The 14,299-nt window shown below is 35.5% G+C and overlaps 1 protein-coding gene across 2 annotated transcripts; it reads left to right on the top strand.

Moving 5' to 3' along the window:
* Positions 1 to 2,131: 2,131 nt before the first annotated feature.
* On the top strand, positions 2,132 to 13,216 carry LOC128994764 (nuclear transcription factor Y subunit gamma-like). 2 transcript variants are annotated; one of them, XM_054419527.1, is made up of 7 exons: positions 2,132 to 2,426; positions 5,084 to 5,225; positions 6,910 to 7,230; positions 7,525 to 7,626; positions 9,226 to 9,357; positions 10,838 to 10,936; positions 12,835 to 13,216. In XM_054419527.1, exons 1-7 carry the CDS (start codon positions 2,398 to 2,400, stop codon positions 12,913 to 12,915), a joined length of 906 nt encoding a protein of 301 aa, XP_054275502.1. In that variant the 5' UTR covers positions 2,132 to 2,397; the 3' UTR covers positions 12,916 to 13,216. The 2 variants fall into 2 exon arrangements, with proteins under 2 accessions (XP_054275502.1, XP_054275501.1); XM_054419526.1 differs by having other exon boundaries at positions 2,133 to 2,426; positions 7,525 to 7,683; positions 12,835 to 13,215.
* The last annotated feature ends 1,083 nt before the right edge of the window (positions 13,217 to 14,299 follow it).

Below are 14,299 nucleotides of genomic sequence, written 5' to 3'. Positions count from 1 at the left end.
TGTTTGGGGGACAAGCGTATACAGCCTTACTAGTGACTGACTGATTCACTTATTGCAGTAAAGCAAAAAACCTGGCCACTGATAAAGAAGAACCACCTAGTTTTTCTTGACGACGTATGTCTGTCGTCTGTTTTGCTTAGCTATCAGCTCTCCCGATCCCGCTTCTGTTCACTTAGCTGTTTGATAAGACATATCTTAGCTTTCTTTACTATTTTTGTTCTTGGAATGTTTTTAAAAAGAAGTTCTGAATTTCTTGTGGTAAATTACATTAATTGTATTAATTATGTGTCTGGTAGGATCGAAAGGACTTTGGTTTCTGCTGTGAACTGTGTGGTAAACGCACTATTGGTGAACAGTTACAAGCACAACTTTAACTTAGCTGTCTATATCAAAAAGAATTTAAGAAAAACATAACCATGATAGTAATTTGGATAATAATGGCAATGGCAAAATTATTTTGTTGACTTTTTGCTATTATATTTTAATTTTTTGTTGTCTCTTGCACATATTTATCTTTGGAAGGTAGGGGTCTTATCATCTTATTATCATCAATTTACTGTATAAATTAATAAACAAAACGTTTCCTTTGAATAAATATATTATTTTTATTAAACTTAATACAAATCTATCCACTATACTTTTATCATATCGTAATTGTCACACATTAGATTCGGAATCACCTCATATGGGGATAGCAGCAACCACAACAAAATTCTCGTTTACAGATGGAGGCATTGATATCAATACTGAGACTGGAGGACCGAGGACCCCTTGGAACACTGCAAGCCATATTTTCAAAAACACCATATCCTCATTATAATCACATAATCTCAACCTATAACCTCGAAACAATTATCCTCGCAAACAACTCCTCACCACTTCTCCGACAAAACTCATTTCGCCAGACATAGATCAGACATAGACCTACCTCAACACCGTCTTAAAAAATCCAGTAACACTCCCCTACATACAGGGTCACGTTCTTTAACCCACTTCCAGACCACCTCAAATCCTTAATGGATGGGATAAGCCATAAGATTAAGATAACTATTGACTATCCACCGTCATATAATCAAAACTAAAAGTTATAAGTAGACTCCCTCTTATCCGGACTCCCCGGGACCGAGGCCAGTCCGGGTAACGGGTTTTCCGGTTAAGCAGACGCCCCCAAAAACTCGTCAAAACGGTAAATTTAATGCGTGCAACCCAAATACAGTAGAACCTTGATAACAAGACTCTCATTGGGATTATCAAATAAGACTTATTATCAAGGTTGACTTCTTATCGAGGTTTGCAATAACATTTAATTAAAGGGTAAAATAAATTCTAGGGAGTTTGAAAATGACACTATGTTTATCAAGGGTAACTTGTCATCGAGGGTCTTGTTATTAAGGTTCCACTGTACCTAAATCAAATTTAGGAGAGCATTGTGTTTATACACGTGATCGCTGGTGTCAAATCTTTATTCCCGCGAGAACAGTCGTTTTAGTACCGCCCACTTCCTGCTAATCAAGTCCGGTTAAACCGATGTGCTGATAAAAATTGTCCAGTAAAAAAAAATAAATTTACGCCAAGTGTAGTCCAGTTAAACCAAACCTATGTCCGGTTAAAAGGTGTCCGGATAAGAGAGAGGGAGTCTACTGTATAAATTTTCATTCAAGAAGTTTATTATTTTACGTTTGACGCTGTATCTATTTCGGCCCTGACTGGTCTATTTTTATTTTTTATTTCCATTCCAACGGTTAAAGACCATTACAAAAATGATTTATAACGGATAGTTGTAATCTTAAATTAATAAATAAATATGCAGTTATACAATTCAATAAATAGATATTTACAGGAAAAATGTACCGGTCATAGACGAAGACACGGTAATAAATATAGGTTTTTCTTTAATATTAAGGAGTTATATCTGAATAAAATAGCGTATACTTACTTATAAAACTTAAACCAACACATATTTTCAAAACTCATGAATTGGTCTAGTTACAAAATTTAGTTGATGTTATGGAGCATCGAAATATTATTGTTCTCGTATTTTGTACGCCGGTGATTAGAAGGGTTCCTGTCCTGATAGCATCACGTTCACATCACTGAGAAAAAAACAGTCAGGACAGGATAGCCACAACACGAACACGAAAGAAACACGACTTTCACGACTACGATCTACGATCCAGCTCAACCATCCAACCAGAGGATCTCTTATTACTTCGATTTCTGATTGGAGACTTGGAGTTTTTGGACATTTTGATTGGTTACTAAAGTAAAGTCAATCCTTCTTAAGACGACCTGTTTGAAAGTAAGATAATTAATTAATTTAGTATTAATTTTACACTTGAGTTTTAAAGAGCAAAGTGTGATCGATCTCTAGACGATAAACAACTCAGTATCTCAGTAATGTCCCTCTTCTTTGTCAACAGCCAACAGTAAGTACCTATAAGTTACCTATTCAAAGTTTTTACAATTAACTTTTTTAATTTTTCAGAGTTAGGTCTCAATTTTATTCCCTAACACAGGCTAGAGATTTATACTGATAAGAAAGTGTGGGTGTCACATTCATACACTTAAAAAATATCACAAATTCATTACAAAATCTAAGCTTTGTCCTGTGACTGTGTAAACTATTTTTGATCAAAAATAGTTGAGTAGCAGTTATAATAGTAATTAATTGCTTTTCATTAAAGTGTTTCATTCTGAGAATCCTTAATGATCTGGAGTAAAACCCATACAAACACTGGCTGTTTACATGCCTTTTCACATAGCCATAGTCTAGACTAATGACTGTTAATAGGCCTAGGCCTATTCCCATCCTTAAGGCATTCGGAAAGAACAGTTATCCTTAAGGACTTCGATTAGTAAACCTTCATGCTATTTTTTCACTATCAGCAAGTTTGGTTGGTTAGGTTAGGTTATGATGGTTTAATTTTATGATAGATATATTTAAAAATATCGATTATTAATCAATATTTCCAATTCTAAGTTATATAGTTTCAATCGATATTAGCATACCCCAGTTAAGAAACTGTACCCGTAATTTTATTAACTTATGAGTTAGGTTGGTTGTATTAACTTAAGTAGGCAGCAGTGATAGCCAAAATCCATAATTTCTAACCTCAAAACTGAAAATAAAGTACAAAAATTAAAACTCTAGGCCTAGTCCCCAATCTAAGTTAACTAAATTTTACTAACTTATCTTGGTAAGATTGGTTGTATTAACTTAAATAGGTAGCAGTGATAGCCAACATTCACAATTTCTAACCTCAAAACCAAAAATAAAGTACAAATATTAAAATTCCAGTCCCCAATCTCAAAACCCATACACCACACTTTTACAGACAAAACTTGATAATTTTGTTTAGGCCTATTATATATATTATTACAAAAATGCAGGTAATAATAAAAGGTTAATAACGAAAACTGAAATACTTAAATTTAACTCCATTGACCCTCTGATTTATGATTGTGACTTGAACTAAAAAAAAAACATCGTTTTGATAAACAAGTCAAACTAAAATAAATTAAATGAATGTGATCAATAGGCATATTTTTTATAACAAAATCCTGGATGAAATTTTTTGTAACAATAGGCCAAGCCTAGTAAAATAAATTTTCTAAACAATTATAATGATGCCAAAAAATGTTGGAAGTCTGATTTTTAGTAACAAATCTCAAAACTCATTGATCGAATCTCATAATTTACTAACCTAAATTATGTCAAGTTTACTTGCTAGGTCTAATGTAGGCCTAATTATTTGGGAAAGTTTCGAGGGTTTTGGAGTTTTTAGATTTTCAGTTTTGATACCTCACTAGAAGTTAAGGAAGGATACCTAATTAACTCCGATATCATACCCTCTATATGGGGCAATATGTAAAGATAATCCATTAGGAAATAAGAAATAAAGAAATAAAATTATGATCTCTAGTCTCTACGACTATGGTGCAAATAGGACCAAGGTACACACCTAATTCCTTTACCATCCTTTTGGAATTCAACACTGACAATTAGGTTGGTTTGTACATTAAATTAGGCCTAACTTGTTTTAATAAAATTGACATACAACTTGGGTTCATAAATGGACCCAATAAATGGATGGTGTTAAGGTTTTGGATGAAACAAAACAGTCTTTAGCTAATTTTTTTTGTATTTTAACAATTCTCACAGCTGTTCTCAATCTCAATCTTTAAGCTTTTAACCTATTTAGTATCCTGGATAAAGAACCACTAGCGTCTCATTTTCCCCTTCCAAAAACTGATGAGAACCTTGTCTGCGAAAGAGTGGGGGATTGTGGGAGAGCCCCTCACGTCGATTTAAGAAAATCTTTAAATTTATTTTATAATATTCTAGTTAGAAAATTAACTTTTTAACTATAAAATTAATTTTAAAATTTTTAATTATAGAACTAAACTGTCATAACCTAACCTAACCAACCAAACTTGCTGATAATATAAAAAAGATATAAGATAAACTTTACTAAGTTTACTAATTTAAAAAAAATAATTCTGTTCATAAATAAAATTTTAAATGCTCAAATTAAAAAAAAAGATGTAGTCCTACAGTTAAGAAGTATTCGCAATCTAAGCAAAACCTTGGACAAAAAGTTAGTGTCGCCGGCGGGATTCGAACTGGGGACTCCAGATCACGAGTCCGAGATGCTATCAACTACACCACGAACACCGATGGAATCATATCGTCTCGTTACGGTAATGGTGTTCCCTAAAGAGCAGAGTGACGTCACGCCCCCCCCTCCTTATCTAAAGAGGTTCTCATCAGTTCTTGGAAGGGGAAACCGAGACGCTATAATAAAGAACCTGTTAGTCAGTAACAAAGCACACTAGCCAGAGGAATGACATAATTCCACTCTTTAGTCGCTCATTTAAAGTAGGCTACGCTTATTCTGTGATACCATTCTATCTAATATTTTACGTCTCAGTTAGGCCTACTACTGAATTGCTATAGAATTTAGATTACTTAAGTTACTGTTCAATAATATTCAATCATAGTTTTGTTTTAACAATGTTTGGCAACTATCAAAAGTTTCTTGTTTTATAATGATAAATTGTATAGTGACGTTTAAATTCATAGAGACAATGACTTGGACGGAGAGGGTGCCTCGGGTTCTGCTTCAGCCGCAGTTGTTCCCCAGAATGTGTCAGAAGCTCATACAGCCCTGTTGGCATTCTGGCCCAAGATGACAGAGGAAATCAAGAAAATAAGTCAAGTTCGGGTATGTAGGATAAAAAATTTTGTGAAATCATAGGCTAAAAAATAATCTTATCGATTCCCCTAATGAGATACCGGGGAGTTAAAAAAATTTCCTTTGCTAAGGTTCTTTTTTCATAAAACATAATATTTTAGATAGGTGTACAGGTTATGTCAAGTTATGGTTATTTATTTATCATATTACCTATGCCAGACCTAAACTAAAACTTAAATTTGATTGATTTGAATGAAATAACTTTTTCCTACAGTCACCCGACAAAGTTGGCTTCCCTGTACTGTTTATAGTACAGAAAGCTGCTAATTGCTGCATATTTATACTTTGCCGTACGGTTTATACTTTGCTGCACGGTTTATACTTTGCCGCACATCAGGATTCCAACCAAACAACACAAAACAGCGTGGTTTTATTATGCACGTAATCCGTGTACGCTTGGAAATAGGTTGGCAACACTTAAAGATAATAATACTATGAACAGCTGATTGACTATTATAACTACGATTTAACCTGTCATTTCGTGTTTATAGTTTTGGTATTTCTGAACTTTCTGGACTTTTCTTTTAAACGTTTTTAAAACATTCCTACGGTCTTAATAAACAAGAAAATACCTTTAAAGCATTTTTTTTAGGCGCGGAAACCACTTCAAATTACAAAAACATACGGAACTATATTCTCAAAAGACGGAGCACATTTCTTGCCGAGGAAAAATAGCGGAGTGATACGGACCACGGGTACTACTTTCTCCAGGGCACCATTTGTGTAATTGTGTTGCTAGCTGAACCTAAAAACGTGTTGTATAGTGTTTGAAAGACTAATTATTTATGTTTTATAGTGACTGTAGGAAAAATATAATGTGTAACACGAGTGAAAAAGGCCTTTGCTGCACTCGAGATCATTCCGCACTCGCCTGCGGCTCATGCGTAAACATTGCTCTCGTGTGCAGCAAAGTGCCACTTTCACCACTAGTTACACAAATAACTATTTCCTACAGTAACCTGACAAAGTGGCCTTTCTTGCACTGATTATAATACAGAAAGTTGCTAATTGTTGCATGTACTTACTTTTGCCGCACACTTTTTATTTTTGCCACAGCTTTTTTTTTTGTCGCAAGCCAGTATTCCAACCAATGAACACAAAACAGTGTGCTTTTATTAGGCACGTAATACGTATACGCTTGAAAATAAGTTGGCAACACTTAGGTGCAGTGTTTAATTCCCATTTCGTTTAGTGTTTGGATTTAACCTAACCTAAAAACGTGTTGTACAGTGTTTGAAAGACTAATTATTTATATGCTTTATAGTAACTGTAGGAAAAATATAATGTGTAAGGCGAGTGCAAACTGCCTATGCTGCACTCGAGAAACTTTCCAGACTCACCTATGGCTCGTGCGTAAACATTTCTCACCCCACTAGTTAAACAAATAACTATTGTTTAGTTGCTGTAGCCTATAATTTGGTATTGCCACTCAGTTGTTTAGTAACGTCTCTTTTTACAGTATTTTTCTCTTATCTTATGAAAAAAGTCCAAATGATTTTAAAACAAGTTTTCTAAGGTAGAACCCCACTGGTGCAACAGTACCAAAAAAGAAATCTTATAAATATGTGTAATCAAGGAGTTGCAAATATATAGATTATATAATCTATATTATATATATAACGATCCATTTCATATATTAATGGTTATTTTGCAGCTAGATGTGAAAACTCAGGCTCTCCCTCTGGCAAGGATAAAAAAGATAATGAAACTAGATGAAGATGTAAAAATGATCAGTGCTGAAGCACCGATGCTGTTTTCTAAAGCGGCTGAACTTTTTATTCACGAACTTACGCTGAGGGCATGGATACACACTGAAGACAACAAGAGACGCACTTTGCAACGAAACGACATCGCAATGGCCATCACAAAGTACGACCAGTTTGATTTCCTCATAGACATTGTTCCCAGGGATGAAATAAAAACTACGAGCAGCAGATCGACAAATGAAGCAAGAACGCCCATAAATCCTGATCAGGTAAGTACTTATGTTCTGTATGAGATACTTATGTTATGTATGAGATTATTAGGCGGTAACATAAGTTAAAAATCATCAAAAATTACCAAAAAATCAAAAATCAAATATAGAACAATTTAGGTGGTTGATCAAGGTGTTGTCCCGTTAATAGGCGAGCTTCTGGTTTTCTGGTGCCTTGATCAACCCCCAGTTAGAATAGTAAAAAAATATATAGGTAGTGAATCAGTGGTTGTGAATTGGTGGAAAATTTCCTCCAAAAGGCTATCTTACTATTAATTTATGAATTTATTGCAGGTCCATTACTATTTCCACCTAGCTCAACAGCATCAAGCAGCTCTACAACAAGCATCTGCAGCTCCTGCGTCGTCTGCACCAGCACCTGCGCCAACCATACAGGTAGTACAACCTACCTCCGGTCTGCACACAATCACCGTCTCCAATCCCAGTGAACAGGTTCGACTTTTGTAAAATCGGCAACAATTTAGAGACAAATCTCTTTACATGTTTTGGTTCAATGTTGTAGGCGTATATTATGCTGAAGTTGGTGAGTGAAGTCGTTAAAGCTTGTATGATTAGCTTGGATTAGGATTTGCTTTTTTAAGACTATACGTTATTATATTGAGTAACTTTTTCACCAAGGTGCTAGGTTAAATCTATTCTGAAACCAACCAATCTTGATCCAATGACCAATGATCTGTTCTGTTAGATCTGTCTGTCAACTCGTCTCACTTCTGCGAGGTTTTAGCGCTAGCCTAATAATCAGATTACCAGTTCAATTCTTAGAAAATTCAGTTACTTTTTGGTGGTTTTAAACTAGACCCAGCAACACTTCATCATTGAGATTTTAATAAATGGTTATGGCTTCAGAGAGATCTTAGTACAGAAGAACCTCGATCAACTGTTACTCTCTGTTTTATCTGTCACCCTGCTACTTAATGTGTCGTAATTAACGCCGTACGAACATTGAACAAGTACAACATACACAAGATTCTTGTTATCCATCTATTCGCTTAACTGTAACGCTCCCGGTCCCAAAAGTGACACAATACAGGTTCTACTGTAACATAGAATCATCTTGTTCAATTAACAACAGTTCAACAGTTCCCTACTGAGGAGGTGGGATTTAGCCTGCCGATATATATTACAGGCTCTGGAAATCCTAATGGCCTCAATTTAATTCAATAACGCCTACCTCCCCTCTCAGCTAGCTTTTTTTAAGTAGTTTCCCCTAAAGTGTAAATATTTGTGTACATTTGTTTTTATAGTATCATTATGTCTAGTATTTTTTTGTGGTGGCCACAGTTGGCAACGCTGAAGATCAACTCCAGTTCCAGTTTTGAACAGATATTTCTCTCCAACCTATCCTCTTAAGAAGTCCTACATCAGGACGAAATGTCAGTGTTATGTTGTGGCCGTCTGATGGATGTTATTAAGATATTATCTAATGGACCAAATTTGAGTGGACACAACGTGAAGGATTAATTAACGTAATATTGATATCAAAGCTAAAATGGACATTATAAATCATTGAGCCCGAAACAAATAATATGAAAAATTTTAAATAACTTATGATTCAAGCACTATACCTCACCGGGGCCTTAACCCATGCCCCCTTAACCCATGCCCCGCGTATCTAGCCAGCCATGTTGTATGTTCACTCTTCGCTTCCAGGACACCGACCCGACTCCGTCGCTTGGCTCACGTGATGTCTTCCAGGGCATGCGCGAGAGCCACGTCTAAGATTGGTCAATGGGTTAACTATTCATACCTTTTGGCGGGACATAGAAGTTATGTAGAACTCCACAATGTTTTGTGTTCTTTTATTGTGTATCTATTAGCCCCTTTACTCAAATTTTCTTTGACTAGCTGAACTCTATTCCTTTTTCAAAAATTCCTTATTCAATTAACATTCCCTTAACTCATCTTCGCCTTAAAAATATACACAGTGGTGAGTCAGTGTCGTATAAATCTATTATAGCTTTGTTCTGATTGCAGCAAAACGGAGGTAACACCAACAACTCGGCCAGTCAGCCACACATGGTGCAACTACAGACTAATCAAGGACAGACGGGCATTCAACTCGTACAGCAGGTGGTTACGGCAAATGGGGAGATCCAAAATGTTCCAGTATGTCAAATCAAATCTTATCATACTCTGTAAATTTTGGTGTAGGGCAAAATATGATATAATAACCTTGTCTTTCCTGAAGACCTAATAATTTTGTCTCACCAAAATGAGTCACACATTTGTCCAGATAACCTAGCCTATAACGATATAGTTTAGGGTTTGAACGAGTTTGTGACTTATCGATTTAAGATTATTGGCTGAGAGTATTAATTAAAATAATGCTAGTCCAGGGTGACATCATTATGCCTAGCTTTTACTGCGCCCCTTGCACAAGTAAAACAACATATTTGGAATGAGCGCAAAAATATTCACCCTCAAGCAAATTTTGACCCGTTTCAATATAAGTTATCAACCTGATTTTAAATTAATTAGTTTAGCAAAATTTTTCTTTTTTAATGTAGAAGAAATGGTGGTTATATCAGTAATAGTTTTATTATATTGTATCCAATTGTGGCTAGGTGATTGAATGGTTATAGTGCTCGCCTAACATTCAAAAGGTCGCAGGTTCGATCCTGAAAAAGTCTGATGGTTCAAAACTGGACCCAGCAGTTTCTGATCATTTGGCTTTAAATGATCCTGGCTAATGAAACAGCTGATCTTAGTCAGTTACAGAGCTACACGGGTCATCACACACCATTCTACACTCATCCTTCATTCAATATTTGAGTTAAACTACGCACCTAGGTGGCGTCCCCATCTCAACGATTGATAATGTTGATAATTTTTGCAAAAAAAAAGGAAACAAAAACTACAGATGATATACTGTTGTACAAAATGTCTTCATAGCCAGGTCTCCTGCCAGGACAGCTTAAGTATAAGCCTAAGGGTGGTATAGTTTATCAGTTTCAAACTCTGCCTCTGCCAGGACAGCTTAAGTATAAGCCTAAGGGTGGTATAGTTTATCAGTTTCAAACAAGAGAAAAGTTAAATAGCGCTATATTTCCCACAGAGTATCTTTGAATAAATATTTCCATCCCCTACAATACCATAAAATTATAACGTCGGATTATTGAAGCTGATATTTAATAACTGCAGATATTGTCTTTGCTCAAACATATTTCTTACTAATGATTTTGTATATCTTTGGTTCTCTCCTTTCCATTTGCTGCAGTCTAAACCTATTCTACCCCCTTTCTTGATCAAGGCAGCTGATAAAGCCATTTGGCTTGAGTTTTAAAATAATTTCTACAAAAAAGTTGCTCTATAGAGGACAAACCGATAAAACTCCTTACATCATTAATTTTCCAATTTTTACAGCAAACACGTTCAAGCAAGGTCAGAAAAATCCCTCAGTTCAAGTGCTAATAAAATTACCTTGTCCTTCTACACTTCCATTATGTCTGAAAGTCTTTTAAAATGTTTTCAGAACCAACAAACAGAACAAAAGACTATTTTATCAATCCTCTTGTCAAGTTAATAAATTGTGTACAATTAGCCTAATTTTAATGTGGCATTTTGATAGAACTAACATTTTTTTCAGATTCAGTTATCTCCCAGTCAACTGCAGATGATCAGAATGCAGCTGAACGGAGGAACATCGTCGCCAATCATAGTACAAGCTCATCCTCAGATAATTCAGGTAAATCATAGATCACTTTCGACTTCTATAATAAATACAACTTAACACAGTGTTTTAACATTATTTTAATATATTTCTCATCCGTTAGTAATAAGTAGTTGTGTGGAAAACAATTGTTTGAAACCTTACTACTTTTCTGCTTCAGCATTGGCAGTGTTGGGAAGTAGCGCGCTACAAGTAGCGACGCTACAGTAGCGCGCTACTTTTTTTGTAGCGTTAGCTGTAGCTACGCTACTTTTAAGATTTTGTAGCTTTAGCTGTAGCTAGCTACATTTTTAAAGTAGTTGTAGCGGAATTTTAGCTACTTTTCTCACTACATTAACATTGATTGAGATAGTGATTTTTATCACAACCTTTTTCAAACTGAGATTTTCAAAAAAGTTAGGCCTACTTTCTTGGCTTCATACAGCTGGTCACAGTCGTGTCATTACCTATTAAAACGTTGCGTGGACATGGAGGCTATTATCTGAGTGTTATCCACATGTTTGGCTCTCATTTCCTTCATTTGCTACTCTATGATTACTGTCAGATAAAATAAAATTGCTAGCTGCAGACGACGTTTAATTAAACGTTACCGTACCGGTACCGGTGACAAGAGAAGCTATTGAATGCTTTCAAGTGATTGTCAGGGAAGGGAAATTGGTAATCAATTTAGTTTCTTTATTGTATAAATTTAGTTTAAACTTGGGTTTTAATGGAAACCAACACTAAACCTAAAAATAATGAGAAAGCTGGTCTATCAACCTTTGCTTCATCTGTTGATTGTGGTTCACCATCACAAGCCCTTCCTTGGTTAGATTACAAAGATTTTTCAAAGGTTTACTAAATGAACGAAGAGTAAATTTCCTGATGAGATTTGATATATGCCTAGGCCTAGAATACATAATAATTGTAACAAAAAAATCTCCATATAACATGAAACTTGCATTTAAAAAGTAGCATACGGTAGTTTGCTCCTGCTAACAGCTCTTTTTAAGGACTATTCCTAGGCTATGCTATTGGATTAATACGAATATCAAGTTCAATTAATAGGAATATGTATGTTTAGTCCTTGTAAGAACAAGCCTACTATAGCCAATTTGTTGTACAAAGCCAAGTAGGCTACGCCAAAATGTTATTTTTACTTAACAATTTTCAACATGTTTAAATTAAAAGCCGATTTCAGGATAAGCTGCTGAATACTGTTTTCTGCACCAACGTTTGTTGAAGCACAATTTGACCTATGCATAATTTGACAAAGGACGATTTCTTGACATTGAAAAGTGTTATTCATAGAACAAGTAACATATTACTATGGGTAAAAGTTATAGAAATGTAGTTTTTAACATTAAAAATAAGGAAAGGCAATTAACTCCAATTTCAGTAGGCTAGGCTCTGTAACACAAAATAGTATTTTTGAATAATCGTTTTACAGTTTTATTGTTTTAATAGTTGATAAAAGAATCTATAAATGAATGTAGATTAAAGAAATGAAATGGGCTTTTAAAATATAGTTTGTTTGTATGTCCTTTGAACTTAGGCTAATGAAATTTACATATAATATGCTTAAAAATAATGCCATATTTAAAAACAAGCACTAAATATGATGGAACACCCAACTAACTTATTTTGGTTCTGTTGTTGTAACGTTAGGTTTACATAGTTGCAATTAATTTTACAGGAAAAGTAGCTAAAATTGTAGCTATAGCTACATTTCATTGTAGCTGTAGTTGTAGCTAGCTACTTTCTCGGAACTGTAGCTGTAGCTGTAGCTAAGCTACTTTTTTGGAAATGTAGCAGTAGTTGTAGCTAGCTACATTTTAAAAGTAGCTTCCCCAACACTGAGCATTGGACAAAATGATTTGACTGTAGGATAATGAATGAGCTCATGTAGTAAACAATTGATATTTTTTTTGCAGGTCAACCAACAGAACTCAGGATCAACGCCAGTGTATCTGTCCCAAGCGACATCAAACAACAATCCATCCGAGGCAGAATAGATTTAGCTGTGTGTAAATATGTGTGCATATTGTAAAAAAAAACTATTTATAACTCTCAGTAATTTTATCTTAATAAATACCCCCAGTTGCAGTAAACCTGCAGACTAGGCCATTTTCCATTTGACTCATTGAATTTTTACCAAAATATTTTTCTAAATGTTAGATTTATTCGCTATTTAAATAACAGGTTTAACCCAGCCCTTAGGTTTGCTGCTACAGGAAAAGAATTAAGGTTGTTTAGCAAATTTTGATAGCTTAGAAGGAAACAAAAAATTGGCTGAATTTGACATATAGGTACATAATCCAAAACAAACTACAGCAGTTGAGTGTTGTTCTGTATACCTAAGTATAAAATGGAATTTTTAAATTGCAGTTGTTTTTTTATTATCTCTGTAACCTTTAAGTGTGAAGTGAAGCATTGTACCCTTAAATGTACAAAATCAAAATTATTTGTTTTTTAAGCCGAACAATATTTTTTCTAAAGGAGTTTTAGTGTAAAGAAGCAAACTGTTGTGTTTTGAGGATGAAAAATGGAAATAACCAATTTTTACTTTACTAAACAATGTTTCCGTCGTCCGATTATGCTGGATTGCAAACTCATTGAAGTTTCTCCAGCCCTAAATGTTCAAGCCACATTTGATCAAAATCTGACCATAATTGCTCTAGTTATCGTGTTAACGTACACGTACAGATAAAAAACATGATTATGATTACACATTTTAGTATGTTTGTATAAACATTTTAACAAATTGACTAGTGTTTTTGGCCTCTTGGGACATAAAAAAGTAAATTCAGTAGGGATGGGCGGGATTGAATTTTTAGTTCGGGACGGGACGGGACGGGATTTTTATTTCCTTCCCGATTTTCGGGACGGGACGGGACGGGATATTTTCTGTGCATAAAAAGAAAGTCTTGAGTATTGCAGTTACCAAAAAAAGACATACAAAATCAATTTTTACCGTTTGTGGTACTGATCTATAAAAACCAAAGAATGGGTAACAATATACAGGTACCTATAGAAACTTGTGACTCACGGTCACGGTGCGATCGTCAAAATGACCGCGGTCACGGGGTGATCGTCGGTATGACTCGCGGTCACGGGATGATCGTCGGTATGACTCGCGGTCACGGCATGATCGTCAGTATGACTCACGGTCACGGCGCGATCGTCAGCATGACTCCGCGGTCACGACGTCGGTATGACTCGCGGTCACGGTACGATCGTCGGTAGGACTCCACGGTCACGGCATGATCGTCGGCATGACTCCGCGGTCACGGCGCGATCGTTGGCATGACTCCGCGGTCACGGCGCGATCGTCGGCATGACTCCGCGGTCACGGCGCTCGTCGGTAGAACTCCGCGGTCACGGCGCGATTGTTGGTAT

Source organism: Macrosteles quadrilineatus, unplaced genomic scaffold (genome assembly GCF_028750875.1).
Source record: "Macrosteles quadrilineatus isolate MER2022 unplaced genomic scaffold, UCM_ALF_1.0 Scaffold_5__1_contigs__length_97177068, whole genome shotgun sequence".
Lineage (NCBI taxonomy): Eukaryota > Metazoa > Arthropoda > Insecta > Hemiptera > Cicadellidae > Macrosteles > Macrosteles quadrilineatus.
Note: the sequence above shows the minus strand (reverse complement) of the source record. Positions and strands in the feature narration are given on the sequence as shown.